The following is an 18,622-nucleotide window of genomic DNA, read 5'->3' as shown; positions in this document are numbered from 1 at the left end:
TAAGCCCTCACCCTACTTCTTTTATTCTTTTTTATAATTTCCTCTTTAAATTATTTTTATGTAGATCAAAATCGTTTTAATAAAAAACTCAAGGACACCGATGCCGTAGAAAGAGAGAAGCTTGTTCTCGATATCGAGCTTCAAGATCAAACAGCACCCTGCGATTGGAAATTTAATGGCGAACCCATAGTGCCAAGTGAACGCATTGAGATCAAGAATTTAGGGGGCGGAAAGCATCAACTAATCTTTAATAACCTGGATATGTCTGATGAGGGTGAAATTTCCTGCGAATCGGGACAGCTTAATTCCAAGTGTAATGTTACGGTGCGTAAGGGTGAAAGTAGGCCAAATATTGATTGTCCTGATCAATTTGCTGGACCAATTAGTGCTCCTGTCGTTTTAGAAGTACCATTTAAAGGTAAGAAAACATTTAATATAACTTTTAATTTATTTGGTTAGTTAGATTCTAAAATGTTTTCCTACAATTTTTAACATTTTTAGTTTCCGGTACTAAACAAACTCCTGTAGAAGCAAAATTATTCAAAGACGGCAAGCCCTTGCCCGTCAAGGATGTAGAGGTCGCTGTTAATGACGACAAGGTGACATTTAAGTTCAAAAAACCATCTAGAGATTTATCCGGACCGTATCAAATTAAAATATCCAACGGCCAAGGTGAAGATACCAAGGATGTCCAAGTGATATTCCAAGATGTGCCGCTGCCCCCGAATGACGTTGATATTACCGAAATATATCAGACATCATGTGTCGTTAACTTTAAGCCACCGTCGGATGACGGCGGCTCTCCTCTAATAAAATATGTTATTGAACGACAGGATTTAAGCAAGAAACAAGGCTGGGAGCCAGTATCTGAGGTTAAACCTAACGAGCCGTGTTGCAAGAAAATCGATGACCTGATACCAAAAAAACAGTACAGATTCCGGATTCGTGCTGTCAACAGCATTGGTCCCTCAGATCCGGCAACCTTTAAGAATACAATCTTGGCCAAGGATCCATGGGATGAGCCTGGAAAGCCCAAGGAAGTGGATCTTACTGACTGGGACAAGGATCATGCTGATCTCAAATGGGAAGCACCAGATAGTGATGGTGGTGACCCGATCACAGCCTATGTTGTGGAGTACAAAGAAAAGTTCTCCAACGACTGGGTTTCAGGAAAGGAAGTTAATGGCGATGCCAGAACCGCCACAGTTGATGGCCTTAAAGAGGGCCAGCAGTACGAATTCCGAGTCCGTGCTATTAACCGAGCTGGACCTGGTGAACCCAGTGACAAGACAAAATCCATTATTGCCAAATGCCGTTTCGTCAAACCATTCCTGGTGGGCGATGGCCTTAAGAATATAACAGTGAAAAAGGGCCAAACCATACGTTACGATATCAAGTATGATGGTGAGCCTGAACCAAATGCAACATGGGTAAAGAATACCGATAACTTAACGTTCGATAACCAACGAATTTGTCTTGAGCAATTGGATAGAAACTCTTCAATAACTATAAAGAAATCGGTCAGAAAGGATACAGGAACATACAAATTGGTATTATCAAATAGTTCTGGAACCATAGAGTCCGAAGCCCAAGTTGTGGTTCTCGATCGACCCTATGCTCCGGGTGGTCCTTTTGAACCTGAAGAGGTTCGTGCCAATCACATCAAGATGAAGTGGCGACGTCCCGAGGATGACGGTGGCTGTGACATCACAGGCTATGCTTTAGAGCGTATGGATGAGGAGACGGGTCGTTGGATACCCGCGGGAGAAGTTGGTCCCAATGAGACCTCTTTTGATTTTAAGGGATTAACCCCGAATAAGAAGTACAAATTCCGTGTCAAGGCAGTGAACAAAGAAGGTGAATCTGAGCCATTAGAAACCACCGATGCCATTGTGGCCAAGAATCCTTATGATCCACCGAGTCCACCAAGCCAGCCCATTATCGATGATTACGATAACAAGAGTGTCCTGCTCAAGTGGAAAAGACCACCATCGGATGGCGGTCGTCCAATCACTCACTATGTCGTTGAAATTAAAGATAAATTCTCACCCTCTTGGAGTGAGGTCGCCAAGACGGAGGATCCTACGCCCGAGTGTTCGGTCGATGGATTAAAAGAAAAAATGGTATATCAATTTCGTGTGAGAGCCGTAAACAAGGCTGGAGCTTCAGAGCCATCACAGCCCACAGATAATCACCTTTGCAAGCACAGAAATCGTAAGTTATTTCTTACATATTTTATATTTGGCTGTATGTTTTTGGGCTTAACATTTTTAAGATCAAAATGCTCTTTTCGAGTTTTTTTTTTTTTTTAATTTATTTTGTAGCTTTCAGAACTTTTTATAATTTCTAAACATGCTGAATATATATAATGCCTATGCATGTATGATTATTAATTTCTTAGCAAAACTAATTAGAGGCTGTACTTTTAGCTGAATACCGCAACGCTTTTACTTCGTATGTATAACATTTAATAAATATTCCCAAAAGTTATTTAGAAAAAATAAAAATATTTTAATTTTAACTTTTATAGTAAAACCCTTGATTGATCGTAGTACTTTTAAACGAGTAACTATGAAGAGTGGGCGCTCCCATAAATGGTCCGTCGATGTCATCGGTGAACCTATCCCAGAACTCCATTGGAGTTGGAGAGATGATGTTCCCTTGACTAACAGCAATCGAATTAAGATAGAAAATGTAGACTATCATACTGATTTTTTGATCACGAATGCAGTGCGCAAGGATAGTGGTTTTTACACTTTAAAAGCAGAAAATCGTAATGGAATCGATCGTGAGACAGTTGAATTAATTGTTTTGGGCAAACCTACTTCCCCAAAAGGACCTCTTGCGGTCTCCGACGTCACCTCGACGGGCTGCAAATTGCACTGGAAAAAGCCTGAAGATGATGGTGGTGTACCCATCAAGGAGTATGTCGTAGAGAAAATGGACACCGCGACGGGTAAATGGATAAGAGTTGGACGCTCTCCCGGTGAAAAGGAACCGCCTAGCTTCGATGTAACTGGCTTAAGTCCTGGCTCCGAATATATGTTCCGTGTATCCGCCGTCAACGAGGAAGGTGAATCTGAACCATTGACCACTTTGGTCGGTGTCGTTGCCAAGGATCCGTTCGATGAGCCCAATAAGCCGGGTACTCCCGAGGTCACCGATTATGACAATCAAAGTGTTAGTCTGAAGTGGGCAGCGCCAAATAATGATGGCGGTGCCCCAATACAGAAATATATTATTGAAAGAAAAGAAAAGAACCGACCAGATTGGGAAAAAGCTTTGGAAATACCCGGAGATCAGCTGGAGGCGACTGTTTCCGGTCTACAAGAATACGAAGAATATCAATTCCGTGTTATAGCTGTTAACAAGGCGGGTCCGTCGCCCCCATCCGATGCAAGTGCTCCTCAAATTGCAAAGTATAAGAAATGTAAGTTATTTATGGAAAAAAAAATCAAAGTTCTTTAAATCATTTTATTAATTATTTATATATATATTTTATAGTAAGTTTAAGAAACGAAAATAAATATTTAAATATATATTTCTTTAGTGAAACCTCGCATTGATCGAACAAACCTTAAGCCTTTGCTAATTCGTGCTGGTAAGCCTATTAAATACGATGTAAATGTTCGCGGCGAACCCCCACCGACAATAATTTGGTATCAAAACGATATAGAACTCAAGCCAGAAAAATTACCTAGTAGTAGCGAAATTAAGAACATCCCATATAATACAAAGATATCCATTATTGATACGGTTCGCAATAATACGGGAATTTATAAGATAAAAGCTATTAATGAGCACGGTGAGGATGAGGCTACTGTTGAAGTAAATGTTCTAGCTCCGCCTGGTAAGCCAAGGGGTCCTTTGGAGGCCAAGGATGTGACAAAAGACAGCTGTAAATTAAAATGGAAAAAGCCCGAAGATGATGGTGGCAAGCCAATAACAGCATACCAAGTCGAAAAGTTTGATACTAAACAGGGTCGATGGGTTCCTGTCGGCCGGACCTCAGGCAATGATACCGAATTTGATGTCAAGGGCCTTCAAGAGGGCCATGAGTATCAGTTCCGGGTCAAGGCTGTCAATGAGGAAGGCGAATCGGAGCCCCTGGATACTGATGGCAAAATTATAGCCAAAAATCCGTACGATGCTGCTAGCAAGCCGGGTACACCCAAGATCGAAGATTACGACCAGCATATGGTGAAGCTTAAGTGGGCAGAACCAAAGGATAATGGAGGAGCCCCAATTACTGGTTACATCATTGAAAAAAAAGATAAGTTCTCGCCTGTTTGGGATGAAGTACTTACGACGAATGTAAGTATTATATACCAACCAGAAAAAAAAGATAAAGGTAGTAATTTTATATAATTTGGAAATTGTATCCTTTTCTTTTTCAATATTAATATAAATTGTTCTATGTATACTTGAAGACATCCACACCAGAAGCAACCGTTGATGGCTTAACTGAAGGCAATATTTACCAATTCCGTGTGCGGGCAGTGAACAAAGCTGGTCCCAGTGAAGCTAGCGATTCTACAGAACCACACTTGGCCAAACACAGAAATCGTAAGATCGTATTTAATATACGCGTAAGCCTAAGAGAGAAGCCCTCGACCTGCGATCATTTAAAAATGTTAAGCCAGCCAACCTGCTTTAATTCCTTTTATCACTCTCTTTCACTAATTTTTAATAATTAATTTATTTATGTAGTTAAACCATCGATAAACCGCGAAAAGATGAAACCCATCAAGGTACGGGCTGGCCAAACTGTCAAATTCGATGTGGATGTTAAGGGCGAGCCAGCTCCAACACTAACCTGGTTCTTTAAAGAAAAGGAACTTTCACCAACAGGACAAGTGAGATTAGAGAACGAAGACTACAATACAAAGCTTACCCTACTCGATACAGCGCGCAATGTAAGCGGGGAATATAAGCTTCGAGCTGAAAATATCAATGGTGTCGATGAGGCTCTTGTTGAAGTTATTATTCTTGACAAGCCCTCAAAGCCCGAAGGTCCTTTGGAGGTCTCGAACGTTCACAAGGAAGGATGCAAGCTAAAGTGGAAGAAACCCAAGGATGATGGCGGTGTTCCCATCACCGGTTATATCGTAGAAAAAATGGACACAGCGACGGGTAAATGGGTTCCTGCTGGTTCTGTTGATTCCGAAAAGACCGATATCGATATTAAGGGTCTAGATCCCAATCATCGCTATCAGTTCCGAGTTAAGGCCGTGAACGAGGAGGGTGAATCGGAGCCATTGGAAACTGATTCAGCGATTACAGCCAAAAATCCATTTGATATATCAGCGCCACCCGGCCTTCCCGAACTAGATGATTGGGATGAGCATCATGTAAAATTGAAGTGGGAACCACCAATACGCGATGGCGGCTCTCCCATTACAAGTTATATCGTCGAAGTTATGGATAAGGACTCGGGAGAATTTGTTAAAGCAATGGAGACGGAAGGTCCAATTTGCAAGGGCGTGGTTAAGAAGTTGGAAGAGGGTCAGCAGTACAAGTTTAGAGTTCGTGCTGTTAACAAGGCCGGGCCATCGGATCCATCTGAGCAGAGTAATTGGCATACAGCCAAGCCACGCTACCGTAAGTTATTACAATCAATAAATTTTTATTTTATTTCTAATTTCTATTTAAATATATATTTTTAGTAAAACCTCTTATTGACCGAACCAATCTGAAGCCGGTTATCGTTAAAGCTGGTTTGTCTATAAGCTTGGATATAAACATCAAGGGTGAGCCTGCTCCAAAAGTGGAATGGTTCTTTAACAACTTACCACTGGTAAGCAGTGAGGAAGGCATAAAAATAGATAATATTGATTACAATACAAAGTTCTTTGTCATGCGTTCTCAACGCCCACAAAGTGGCAAGTATACCATCAAGGCCACAAACGAAGTTGGCGAAGATGTCGCCGAATTGGAGATTAGTGTTTTGGGTAAACCTGGAAAGCCAAAGGGTCCCCTACAAGTCAACGATATCACGAAACACAGCTGCAAGCTTAAATGGGAAAAACCCGATGATGATGGTGGAACTCCCATTGATTATTATGAAATTGAAAAACTTGACCCGCACACGGGTCAATGGTTGCCATGTGGAAAGAGTACCGAACCCGAAGCAAAAGTTATAGGTCTTCACGAAGGAAAACCATACAAGTTCCGAGTAAGAGCCGTTAACAAGGAGGGTGAATCGGAAGATTTGGAAACAGAGAAACCTATTATTGCTAAGAATCCATTCGATGAACCCGATAAGCCCGGCCGACCCGAACCCACTAATTGGGATAAGGACTTCGTTGACTTGGCGTGGGATTCACCAAAAACCGATGGTGGGGCACCCATTCAGAAATATATCATTCAAATGAGGGACAAATCTGGAAGGGCTTGGGTGGATGCCGCCACTGTGCCAGGTGATAAGACCACTGGCACCGTTACTTCCGGCATCGAAGATGGACATGAGTATGAGTTTCGTATCGTTGCAGTCAATAAGGCAGGTCCAAGTGAACCTAGTGATGTTTCCAAAACGGTAATAGCTAAGCCTCGATTCTTAAAACCACATATCGACCGCAAGAATCTGCAGAAGAAAATTATGCGCAGTGGTCAAATGCTTCACATGGATGCTGCTGTTAAGGCAGAGCCACCAGCTAAAATCGTCTGGACATACAATGGCTCGGAAATCAAATCATCCGATCACATCAAGATTGATAATGAGGATTACAAGACTACATTTATAATGCCAAAGGTGAAGCGAGCGGATCGTGGTACATACATAGTAACTGCGAAAAATGATTCCGGTTGTGATACAGTGGAAGTTGAACTAGAGGTTCTATGCAAGCCGAGCAAGCCTAAGGGTCCATTAACTGTATCCGATGTAACAGCGGAGAGTGTCCACCTGAAATGGGAGAAGCCCGAAGATGATGGTGGTGAGCCCATTGAACAATATGTTGTTGAACGTATGGATACAGAAACGGGACGGTGGGTACCAGTTTTAACCACTAAGGTTCCAGAAGCTGATGTCCCTGGCCTTACCGAAGGTAAAGAATATATGTTTCGAGTCAAGGCTGTCAATGCTGAAGGTGAATCGGAGCCTTTGGTCACCGATGTTCCTACCAAGGCTAAGAATCCATTTGATGCCGCCGAGACCCCCGGTAAGCCACAAATTCTCGATTGGTCAGCAAATCATTGTGATCTTAAATGGCGAGCTCCCGATGATGACGGTGGTGCACCAATCACTGGTTATATAATTGAAAAGAAGGATCCAAATACCGGAAAATGGCAAAAAGCTCTTGAAACCAATACGCCAGATTGTAAGGCGCGTGTTAATGATTTAATTGAAGGAAATAAATATCAATTCCGAGTCAAGGCCATAAACAAGGCGGGTCAAAGTAAGCCTTCAGAGCCTTCGGACCAAATGACGGCCAAAGATCGCTTTGCACCCCCGAAAATTGACAGAACTAATATTAAGGATATTACTATTAAAGCCGGACAACACCTTCGTTATGATATTAAAGTGTCTGGAGAACCGCCAGCAACAAAAGTTTGGCTGCACAATAAGGCACGATTGGAAAACGATGATAGTGACTATAATATTGACATTGAATCTTATCGCACCAAGCTGACGGTCCCATTTTCGAAACGTTTCCACTCCGGCAAATATACCCTTAAAGCTGAGAATGAGTCGGGTCGAGATGAGGCTTCATTTGAAGTAATTGTCTTAGACAGACCTGGTGCTCCAGAAGGACCATTGCGTGTCACAGATGTTCATAAGGAGGGTTGTAAGCTAAAATGGAACCCTCCGCTGGATGATGGTGGCCTGCCCATTGAGCATTACATCGTTGAAAAACTAGACGTGGAGTCAGGACGTTGGCAGCCATCGGGTCGCTATAAGGAACCCTTTGCCGAACTTAACAATTTGGAGCCAGGACATGAATATAAATTCCGAGTTATAGCAGTAAATACTGAGGGTGATTCCGAACCATTAACTGGGGAACAGTCCGTCATTGCAAAGAATCCATTCGATGAGCCCGGCAAACCTGGAACTCCAGAAGCAACAGATTGGGATAAGGATCATGTGGACTTGGTATGGCGCCCCCCACTCAACGATGGTGGATCTCCCGTTACCGGTTACATCATTGAGAAACGAGAAAAAGGAACTGATAAATGGATTAAGGGTGCTGAAGTCTCGGCTCCAACTTGTGGCGAAGAGTGCAAATCGACGGTGCCAAATCTTAATGAAAACTGTGAATACGAATTCCGTATTAAGGCAGTAAATGCTGCTGGACCTAGTGAACCTTCTGATGCCAGCAAAACTGTTATTACTAAGCCCAGAAAACGTAAGTAAATCTTTTATAAGAAAAAAATTGTTTGTCTAATTTGGTAAATTATATGTTTACTATTAGTGGCCCCCAAGATTGACCGCAAGAATATACGGACTTACAACATTAAGGCCAGGGAAGCGATTTTTTTGGATATTAAAATCAGTGGCGAACCGGCACCCAATGTTACTTGGAATCAAAATAACAAGTCCATTCCGGCCACATCAGTTTGCCATGTGGAGAATATTCCGTATAATACGAAGTATATAAATAATAGTCCTGAACGTAAGGATACGGGACTCTATAAGATCACCGCACATAACCTTTATGGTCAAGATCAAGTGGAATTCCAAATCAATATAATTGGTGGGTCAAAATCCTTTCTATTTTTTTGAAAAATATGTAAACAAAAATTTTTTATTTTGGGTTAGATAAACCTGGAAAGCCTGAAGGGCCCTTGGAAATATCAGATATTCACAAAGATGGCTGTAAACTGAAATGGAAGAAGCCAAGAGATGACGGTGGTGAACCTATAGAAAGCTATTTGATTGAAAAACTTGATCCAGATACAGGTATTTGGCTTCCTGTGGGCAAGAGTGACGTACCAGAGTACAATGTTGATGGCTTGGTGCCAGGACATGAGTACAAGTTCCGTGTTAAGGCCGTAAATAAGGAGGGCGAGTCAGAACCACTTGAAACTTTGGGAGCGATTGTTGCCAAGGATCCATTTAGTAAGTTTTTAAAATTACTTAAATTATATTACATAAACAATGAAAAGTTAACTCAAATTTCTTATTTAGCTGCCCCATCACAGCCTGGACAACCAGAACCCACCGATTGGACAGCCAATAAGGTAGACCTGGCTTGGACAGAGCCAGCAAGTGATGGTGGATCACCAATTACTGGTTATATTATTGAAGTTAAAGATAAGTACAGTCCTCTGTGGGAGAAGGCTTTAGAAACCGATGGCGCAGCTCCTATAGCCACTGTACAAGGCTTAATTGAGGGCAATGAATACCAATTCCGGATAATTGCCCTAAACAAAGGTGGTCAATCGGAGCCTTCAGCTCCAAGCAAAAACTTTATTGCAAAACCGCGATACCTTGCACCGAAAATCGATCGAAGAAATCTTCGCGATGTAACCATATCCTCCGGAACTGCTCTTAAATTAGATGCAAATATAACAGGAGAACCCGCACCTAAAGTCGAATGGAAATTCTCGAATTACCCTCTGTCATCTGGTAAAAATGTTACAATTGAAAGTCCGGATTATTATACCAAATTGGTAATACGACCATCACAGCGTAGTGATTCTGGCGAGTACTTGGTCACTGCCACAAATAGTTCGGGTAAAGATAGTGTCCTAATCAATGTTGTTATTACTGATAAGCCATCACCACCTAACGGGCCACTTCAAATCTCAGATGTTTGTAAGGAGGGATGTCACTTAAAATGGAAACGGCCAAGCGATGATGGTGGTACTCCTATTGAGTACTTCCAAGTTGACAAGTTGGATCCAGAAACGGGATGTTGGATTCCTTGCTGTCGTTCTAATGAGCCCCAAGTGAACGTAACTGGCTTAACTCCCGGTAATGAATACAAGTTTCGTGTTTCAGCTGTGAATGCTGAAGGCGAGTCCCAGCCTTTAATTGGAGACGAGACAATTGTAGCCAAAAATCCCTTTGATGAGCCTGGCAAGCCGGAGAATCTTAGAGCCGTAAATTGGGATAAAGATCACATCGACTTGGCCTGGACACCGCCGTTAACTGATGGTGGTTCCCCTATAACTGGATATCTGGTTGAAAAGAAGGATAAGTTTGGTAAATGGGAGAAGGCCCTAGAAGTTCCCCCACATCAATGCAATGCCACTGTTCAAGATTTAATCGAGGGACAATCCTATGAATTCCGCGTGTCTGCCATAAATGCTGCTGGACTAGGAGAACCATCAGATGCCACATCCCCGATTACTGCCAAGTCACGTAATAAGCCGCCAATTATAGATCGCTCCAACTTAATTGAAGTACGAATTAAATCTGGACAAGGATTTGTATTTGATTGTAAAGTATCTGGAGAGCCTGCGCCTATAACTAAGTGGTTCCTCAAGAAAAAAGAAGTTATCTCAAAGGATAACGTCAAAGTAATTAATGTTGAGTACAACACTAAACTAAAAGTGACTTCTGCAACAAGAGCCGACACCGGTTTATATACCATACATGCAGAGAATGTCAATGGTGAAGACAATGCCGAAGTAAGGGTAACTGTGATTGACAAGCCCTCGCCCCCTAATGGACCACTGGAGATTAATAATATAAACGCTGAGGGTTGCAGCTTACATTGGAACCCTCCCGATGATGATGGTGGTCAACCTATTGACAATTATATTGTTGAAAAACTAGATGAAGCAACAAATCGTTGGGTGCCAGCTGGTGAGACAGACGGCCCAACCACCACTCTCAAAGTGAAGGGTCTTACACAGGGACATAAATATAAATTTAGAGTTCGTGCTAAAAATCGTCAAGGAATCTCAGAACCCCTTACAACAAGCAAAGCGGTTGTGGCTAAAAATCCGTATGACGAGCCCACAAAGCCCGGCACTCCGGTCATCAAAGATTTTGACAAGGATTTTGTTGATTTGGATTGGGCTAGACCAGAAAGTGATGGGGGCTCACCTATCATAGGTTACATCATTGAGAAGCGTGACAAGTATTCACCGGATTGGGAAAAGTGTGCAGAGGTAAGTGGTGACACCACAACTGGTCACGTTCCCGATCTTATTGAAGGTGTTAAATATGAATTCCGTGTTCGGGCGTTGAACAAAGCGGGTCCAGGTTTACCCAGTGATTCCACAGAACCACATGTTGCTAGACCCAAGAATATGCCTCCCAAGATTGATCGCAACTTTATGGTGGATATAAAAATTAAGGCAGGTAATGTCTTTGAATTTGATGTTCCAGTAACAGGTGAACCAATTCCATCCAAAGAATGGACTCATGAGGATAATATGGTCATTAACACAGATCGTGTAAAAATTACCAACCTTGATGATCGAACCAAGTTACGTATATTAGATGCCAAACGATCGGATACGGGGGCTTACACTTTATTGGCTCGTAATATTAATGGTATGGATAAACACACCGTTAAGGTTACTATTTTGGATGTACCAAGTACTCCAGAAGGACCATTACGAAATAGTGATATTACGAAAAACTCGATAACCCTACACTGGCGACCACCCAGAGATGATGGTGGTTCTGAGATCACACATTACGTTGTGGAAAAAATGGATAATGAAGCCATGAGATGGATTCCAGTTGGTGAAAGTGCCGACACTGAAATTCGTGCCGATAATCTAATTGAAAATCATGATTATAGCTTCCGTGTTCGTGCTGTGAACAAACAGGGTCAATCCCAGCCTTTGACCACCTCACAACCGATAACTGCCAAAGATCCGTATTCGCATCCCGATAAACCCGGTCAACCTCAGGCAATTGATTGGGGCAAAGACTTTGTCGATTTGGAGTGGGCTGCACCAAAAAAAGATGGTGGTGCACCTATAACTTCCTATATTGTTGAAAAACGACCCAAATTTGGTCAATGGGAACGAGCTGCTGTTGTTCCCAATGATGAGTGCAAAGCGCACATCCCAGAATTAACAGATGGTGGGGAATACGAATTCCGCGTAATTGCCGTTAACCGAGGTGGACCCAGTGATCCATCTGATCCATCGGGCACAGTTATTTGCAAGCCAAGATTTTTGGCACCGTTCTTTGATAAATCTCTCTTGAACGATATTACAGTTCATGCTGGTAAGCGATTGGGTTGGACTTTACCAATTGAGGCATCACCAAAACCATCCATTAAATGGTTATATAATGGCAAAGAAATTGGTTTAAATTCCCGAGGTGAATGTACGTTTTTCCAAAACGAAATAAACTTCGAAATACCGTCGGCATTGCGTAGTGACGAAGGACGATATACGTTAATTCTGAAAAATGAGCATGGTTCATTCGATGCATCTGCACATGCCACCGTGTTGGATCGCCCATCAGCCCCGAAGGGACCTTTGGATATTACTAAAATTTCTAGAGATGGCTGCCATTTGGCTTGGAATGTTCCAGAAGATGATGGGGGCTCACCCATTTTGCATTATATTATTGAAAAAATGGACATGTCTCGAGGAACTTGGTCAGATGCTGGCATGAGCACACATCCTGTACATGATGTCATACGACTTGTTCATCGCAAAGAGTACTTGTTCCGCGTCAAGGCCGTTAATGCTATTGGGGAATCTGATGCTTTAGAGGCATCCAAAAGCATAATAGCTAAGAACGAGTTTGATGAACCGGATGCTCCCGGTAAACCCAATATAACAGACTGGGGTTGCAATCATGTTGATTTACAATGGGCTGTACCTAAGAGTGACGGCGGAGCTCCACTAACTGAGTACATAATACAGAAAAAAGAAAAGGGCAATCCATATTGGATTAATGTGCTACATGTCCCACCAAATAAGAACACTGCGACAGTGCAAGAGCTGACCGAAGGACAAGAGTATGAATTCAGAGTAATCGCAGTAAATGAAGCAGGACAATCGGAGCCATCGGAACCATCCGATATGATAATGGCTAAGGCACGCTACTTGCCTCCAAAGATAATCACACCCCTTCATGAGATACGTATAAAAAGCGGTCTTATCTTTCACACAGATATACATTTTATTGGTGAACCAGCACCTGAAGCGATATGGACGCGTAATAATGATCCATTAAAGTCAAACGAACGATCAACGATTACTTCAATTGGTCATCATACTGTACTTCACACTGTTAACTGCCAACGTTCTGATTCTGGAATATATCACTTACTGTTACGCAATGATTCGGGCGTCGATGAAGGCAGCTTCGAACTTATAGTTCTCGATCGCCCCGGCCCTCCCGATGGTCCAATGCAATATGAGGAAATCACAGCAAATTCGGTAACAATATCTTGGAAGCCACCAAAGGATAATGGTGGATCTGAGATTTCATCATATGTTATAGAAAAACGTGATCTAACTCATGGCGGTGGTTGGGTTCCAGCTGTCAATTATGTTAATGCCAAATACAATCATGCTTTAGTACCTAGACTCTTAGAAGGAACCAAATATGAGTTTAGGGTAATGGCTGAAAATCTACAAGGACGCTCTGATCCACTAACTTCAGATCAACCAGTAATTGCCAAGAACCAATATACAGTACCAGGAACTCCAGGCAAACCTGAGCTAACGGATAGTGACAAGGATCAGATATCTATCAAATGGAAACAGCCTATAAGTAATGGCGGGTCACCCATTATTGGCTATGACGTTGAACGTCGCGATATGGGCACTGGACGATGGATCAAAATAAATGGTCAGCCAGTCCCTACTACAGAGTATCAAGACGATCGTGTATCACCGAATCATCAATATCAATATAGAGTATCGGCAGTTAATGCCGCTGGCAATGGTAAAACCTCAGAATCATCATTAACATTTGATGCTCGACCATTGCGCGAAAAACCAAGACTTTACTTAGAAAACTTAGTTGGACGACGTGTTAAGGTCCGTGCCGGTGAACCTGTTAATATTACCATACCAATTTCTGGTGCTCCTACACCTACTATTGAATGGAAGCGTGGTGATATAAAGGTCGCAGAAAACAAGCGTATTTCCCACGACACAAACTCTGAAAGAACCATATTTCGTATTGAAGACTCAAATAGAAAAGATGCTGGATCTTATACAATTTTTGCTAGTAATGAATTCGGCAAGGACTCTGCGGACATTGAAATTATTGTCGTTGACAAGCCATCAATACCAGAAGGACCGTTGAGCTATACGAAAACAGCGCCCGATCACATCTCGTTGCAATGGAATCCACCTAAAGATGATGGTGGCAGTGAGATAACTGGTTATATAATTGAATTCTCAGAATTTGGAGCTGACGACTGGAAACCCGTGCCCGGTTATTGTCCCAAGACAAACTACACCGTCAAGGGTCTAACCGAAGGCAAAAAATATGTGTTCCGGGTGCGAGCGGAAAATATTTATGGCACTTCTGAAGCTCTAGAAGGCAGGCCTGTCTTGGCAAAGTCGCCATTCGATCCACCTGGTCCACCATCCCAGCCAACTATTCCAGCATATTCTCCAAGCTCTGTCAGCTTAGAATGGCATCCACCTGACTATTGTGGGGGCAAACCCGTATCTGGTTACATTGTGGAGAGACGTGAGCGCGGTGGCGAATGGATCAAGTGCAATAATTATCCAACACCAAATACTAGCTTTACCGTTCCAGATTTACGTGAAGGAGCTCGCTATGAGTTCCGCGTAATTGCATTAAACGAAGCTGGCCCCGGTCAACCGTCAAAGCCATCGGATACAGTCACGGCAGAACTTCAGCGATATTGTCCCGATGCACCAGAACCACCTAAAGCCGATCGCATATTTAAGGATAGTGTTACATTATCATGGCGACCACCACGCAACGATGGAAAATCCCGAATCAAGGGCTATCATCTCGAAATGCGGGCCAAAAATGATAAGGATTGGAAGCCAGTTAATGATACGCCCATAAACTCTACCGTTTATACAGTACCAAATCTAAAAGAGGGTGAGGAGTACTCATTCCGTGTTATTGCCGAAAATGATGTTGGCCGTTCAGAGCCATCAAAGCCCTCACAACCTATCACAATTGAGGAGCAGCCCAACAAACCTTGCATGGATTTGGGTAATGTTACGGATATTATATGCAGAGCTGGTGATGATTTTAGTATTCATGTTCCATATGTGGCTTTTCCCAAGCCAAATGCCTTTTGGTATTCCAATGACACTGTCCTAGATGATGTTGATACGCGTGTCCATCAACATTTGACCGATGATGCAGCTTCGTTTGTGGTGAAAAACTCGAAACGTTCGGATTCCGGTCAATACCGTCTACAATTAAAGAACCCATCAGGATTTGATACTGCTACCATCAATGTTAAGGTTTTGGATAGACCAGCACCGCCAACAAAACTCCGAGCAGATGAATTTGCGGGAGATTCCCTTACACTATATTGGAATCCACCAAAGGACGATGGCGGATCTCCTATACAGAATTATATAATTGAGAAGAAGGAAGCACACTCATCCACGTGGACCAAAGTCAGTAGCTACTGTACAGTACCATTTGTCCGAGTGCGTAACCTTGGTATTAACAAGGAGTACGATTTCCGGGTAATAGCTGAAAATAAATATGGACAATCTGATCCAGCCAATACTACAGAGCCTATTCGAGCCCGACATCCATTTGATGTACCCAATGTACCTGGAATACCGCGTGGCATTGACTCAACGGAAGATAGCATAACAATCGCATGGTCAAAACCAAAGCATGACGGTGGCTCACCCATTATGGGCTATATTATCGAAAAGCGCCTGTTGGGCGAGGATAAATGGACAAAGGCTGTGCATTCATTGTGTCCTGACACGACTTGTAAAATACCGAACCTAATAGAGAATGCCGAATATGAATTCAGAGTAGCAGCCTTAAATGCGGCTGGTCAATCCGGTTATAGTGCAGCCAGTGATTTAATCTTCTGCCGTCGACCACCTCATGCACCAAAAATAACATCAGATTTATCGATACGTGATATGACTGTTATAGCAGGTGAAGAATTTCACATCACAGTACCATATCATGCCAACCCAAGACCAACCCCATCATGGCAGATGAATGGTCTTGATGTAGTTCCCGATAAACGGATTAAATTTGATACGGATGATTTTGCTTCGGTTTATCATAATTCATCTGCGAAGAGAAGTGAAACTGGTTCGTACACCATCACACTGACTAATAGCAAGGGTTCCGACACAGCCTCATGCCATGTAACAGTTGTGGATAGACCGGGACCACCGCAGGGACCATTAAATGCGTATGATATAACTCCTGACACATGCACACTCGCTTGGAAGACTCCGTTAGATGATGGCGGATCACCAATTACCAATTATGTTGTTGAAAAGCTTGATGCCACCGGAACATGGGGGAAACTTAGTAGCTTTGTTCGTAACACCCATTACAACGTTATGGGACTAGAACCACAACATAAGTATCATTTCCGCGTTAGAGCCGAGAATCAATATGGTTTATCCGATCCCCTTGATATCCCTGAACCTATTGTTGCAAGACATCAATTCACAGTCCCAGATGAACCGGGCCAACCAAAAGTAATTGATTGGGACTCTGGCAACGTTACACTTATTTGGACACGACCTGCCGGGGATGGTGGATCTCGTATTCAAGGTTATCAAATTGAATATCGTGATATAGTGAATGACTCATCGTGGAATACCTATGACTATCTTATCAAAGATACCAAATATCAACTGTATAACTTAACCAACGGCTCTGAATATGAGTTTAGAATAAAGGCTAAGAATGCTGCAGGATTAAGCAAACCTTCACCACCCTCCTTGCGCTTTAAGCTAAAAGGCAAATTTAGCGTACCATCGCCACCGGGAACTCCACAAGTTACTAAAGTTGGTAAAAATTATGTTGATTTGAAGTGGGAGAAGCCGTTAAGAGATGGTGGCTCTCGTATCACTGGGTATATTATAGAGCGAAGGGATATCGGTGGTGCCGTCTGGGTTAAGTGTAATGATTATAATGTCTTAGATACAGAATTTACAGTGATTAACCTTATTGAAATGGGCGATTACGAGTTCCGTATATTTGCTGTTAATTCAGCGGGAAGATCGGAGCCAAGCCTATGCACAATGCCCATTAAGGTTTGTGAAGTAATTGGTGGAGAGAAACCGGAATGGATAACGAGACTTCACGATCGTGTTGCGCCATATGGCAAAGATTTCACCCTGCAATGTGAGGCATCGGGTAAGCCTCTCCCAACAGCAAGATGGCTTCGAAATGGTAAAGAAATTCAAATGGGCGGAGAACGAATTACTTGCGACTCCAAGGATGGCCTCTTCCGATTGCACATCTCAAATGTGCAGGCTGGCGACGACGGTGACTATACATGCGAGGCGATCAATTCTCTTGGATTTGTCCATACCTCCGGTTACCTTAAGATCGGATCTCCGCCAGTCATTAACCGATGTCCCAGTAAGCTTTTCTTACCCGAAGGTGATAATGCTAAGATCAAGGTCTACTATTCTGGCGATCAGCCATTAACTGTGATATTAAAACGTAACAACGAAGTGGTTTTAAAGTCGGACAGCAGTGATGACAGCCACATTAAGTTCACCATATTTGATGACTACGTGGCGATATTTCTACGTGATATTGTTAAAAGCGATGTAGGTCAATATCAAATTGAATTTACTAATGATTCGGGTAGTGCCATTGGTCAATTTGATGTACACATTACGGGTCTACCCTCAGCACCGATCGGACCGATGGGTATCTCTCATATTAACAAACATTCGTGTACTTTGGCCTGGCGTCCACCATCTTATGATGGTGGCCTTAAGGTTACTCATTATGTTGTAGAACGTAAGGATGTTTCCTCACCACACTGGATAACGGTGTCTAGTACTTGCAAAGACACCTCCTTTAATGTCCAAGGTCTACTTGAAAATCAGGAATATATTTTCCGTGTTATGGCTGTTAATGAAAACGGAATGGGTCCTCCCCTTGAGGGCTTGAATCCGATTCGAGCCAAAGCCCCAATTGACCCTCCTTCGCCACCAGGCATTCCCCAGATCCTCGAGATTGGGGGAGACTTTGTGCATTTGGAATGGAGTAAGCCAGAATCGGATGGCGGTGCTCACATTCAAGGTTATTGGATCGAGAAACGTGAAGTTGGAAGTGATACATGGCAGCGTGTCAACGCTACCATCTGTGCTGCTTCTCAAATAAACTGCTCCAATCTGATCGAAGGTCGGCAATACGAATTCCGTATCTTTGCTCAGAATGTTGCAGGCCTATCGAAGCATTCATACTCCTCGCAGGCTATCAAGATAGTAGATCCAAAGGCTGCATCACCTCCATTGATTGTGAAACCATTACGTGATGCCAATTGCATTCAAAATCATAATGCCCAATTCTCTTGCAACATTACGGGTGTTCCAAGACCAACCATTACTTGGTATAAGGGTGCACGAGAGATAACCAATGGGGCAAGATATCACATCTACGCAGAAGGCGATAATTATTTCCTAAATATAAATGACGTATTTGGCGAAGATGCCGATGAATATGTCTGTCGTGCCGTTAACAAAGCGGGTGCAAAATCAACAAGAGCTGCTTTAGCTATTATGAGTAAGTACAAATAATATT

The 18,622-nt window shown here is 42.7% G+C and overlaps 1 protein-coding gene across 50 annotated transcripts in view; it reads left to right on the top strand.

The window, feature by feature from the left end:
- Nucleotides 1–18,622, top strand: part of bt (projectin protein bent) — a 52,470-nt gene that overhangs the window by 27,488 nt on the left and 6,360 nt on the right. For all 50 annotated transcript variants that reach the window (XM_086826667.1, XM_086826666.1, XM_086826659.1 and 47 more), the window contains 10 exons: nucleotides 65–418; nucleotides 502–2,214; nucleotides 2,531–3,430; nucleotides 3,551–4,314; nucleotides 4,431–4,566; nucleotides 4,711–5,601; nucleotides 5,667–8,342; nucleotides 8,409–8,690; nucleotides 8,756–9,055; nucleotides 9,125–18,604. In XM_086826667.1, coding sequence (XP_086682793.1) covers nucleotides 65–418; nucleotides 502–2,214; nucleotides 2,531–3,430; nucleotides 3,551–4,314; nucleotides 4,431–4,566; nucleotides 4,711–5,601; nucleotides 5,667–8,342; nucleotides 8,409–8,690; nucleotides 8,756–9,055; nucleotides 9,125–18,604 — 17,496 coding nt within the window. The remainder of the gene's footprint in view (nucleotides 1–64; nucleotides 419–501; nucleotides 2,215–2,530; nucleotides 3,431–3,550; nucleotides 4,315–4,430; nucleotides 4,567–4,710; nucleotides 5,602–5,666; nucleotides 8,343–8,408; nucleotides 8,691–8,755; nucleotides 9,056–9,124; nucleotides 18,605–18,622) is intronic.

Source organism: Drosophila serrata, unplaced genomic scaffold (assembly GCF_035046125.1).
Source record: "Drosophila serrata isolate PLE 108 unplaced genomic scaffold, ASM3504612v1 contig_160, whole genome shotgun sequence".
In the NCBI taxonomy this organism is placed as follows: domain Eukaryota; kingdom Metazoa; phylum Arthropoda; class Insecta; order Diptera; family Drosophilidae; genus Drosophila; species Drosophila serrata.
This window is presented reverse-complemented; position numbering and strand designations above follow the sequence as displayed.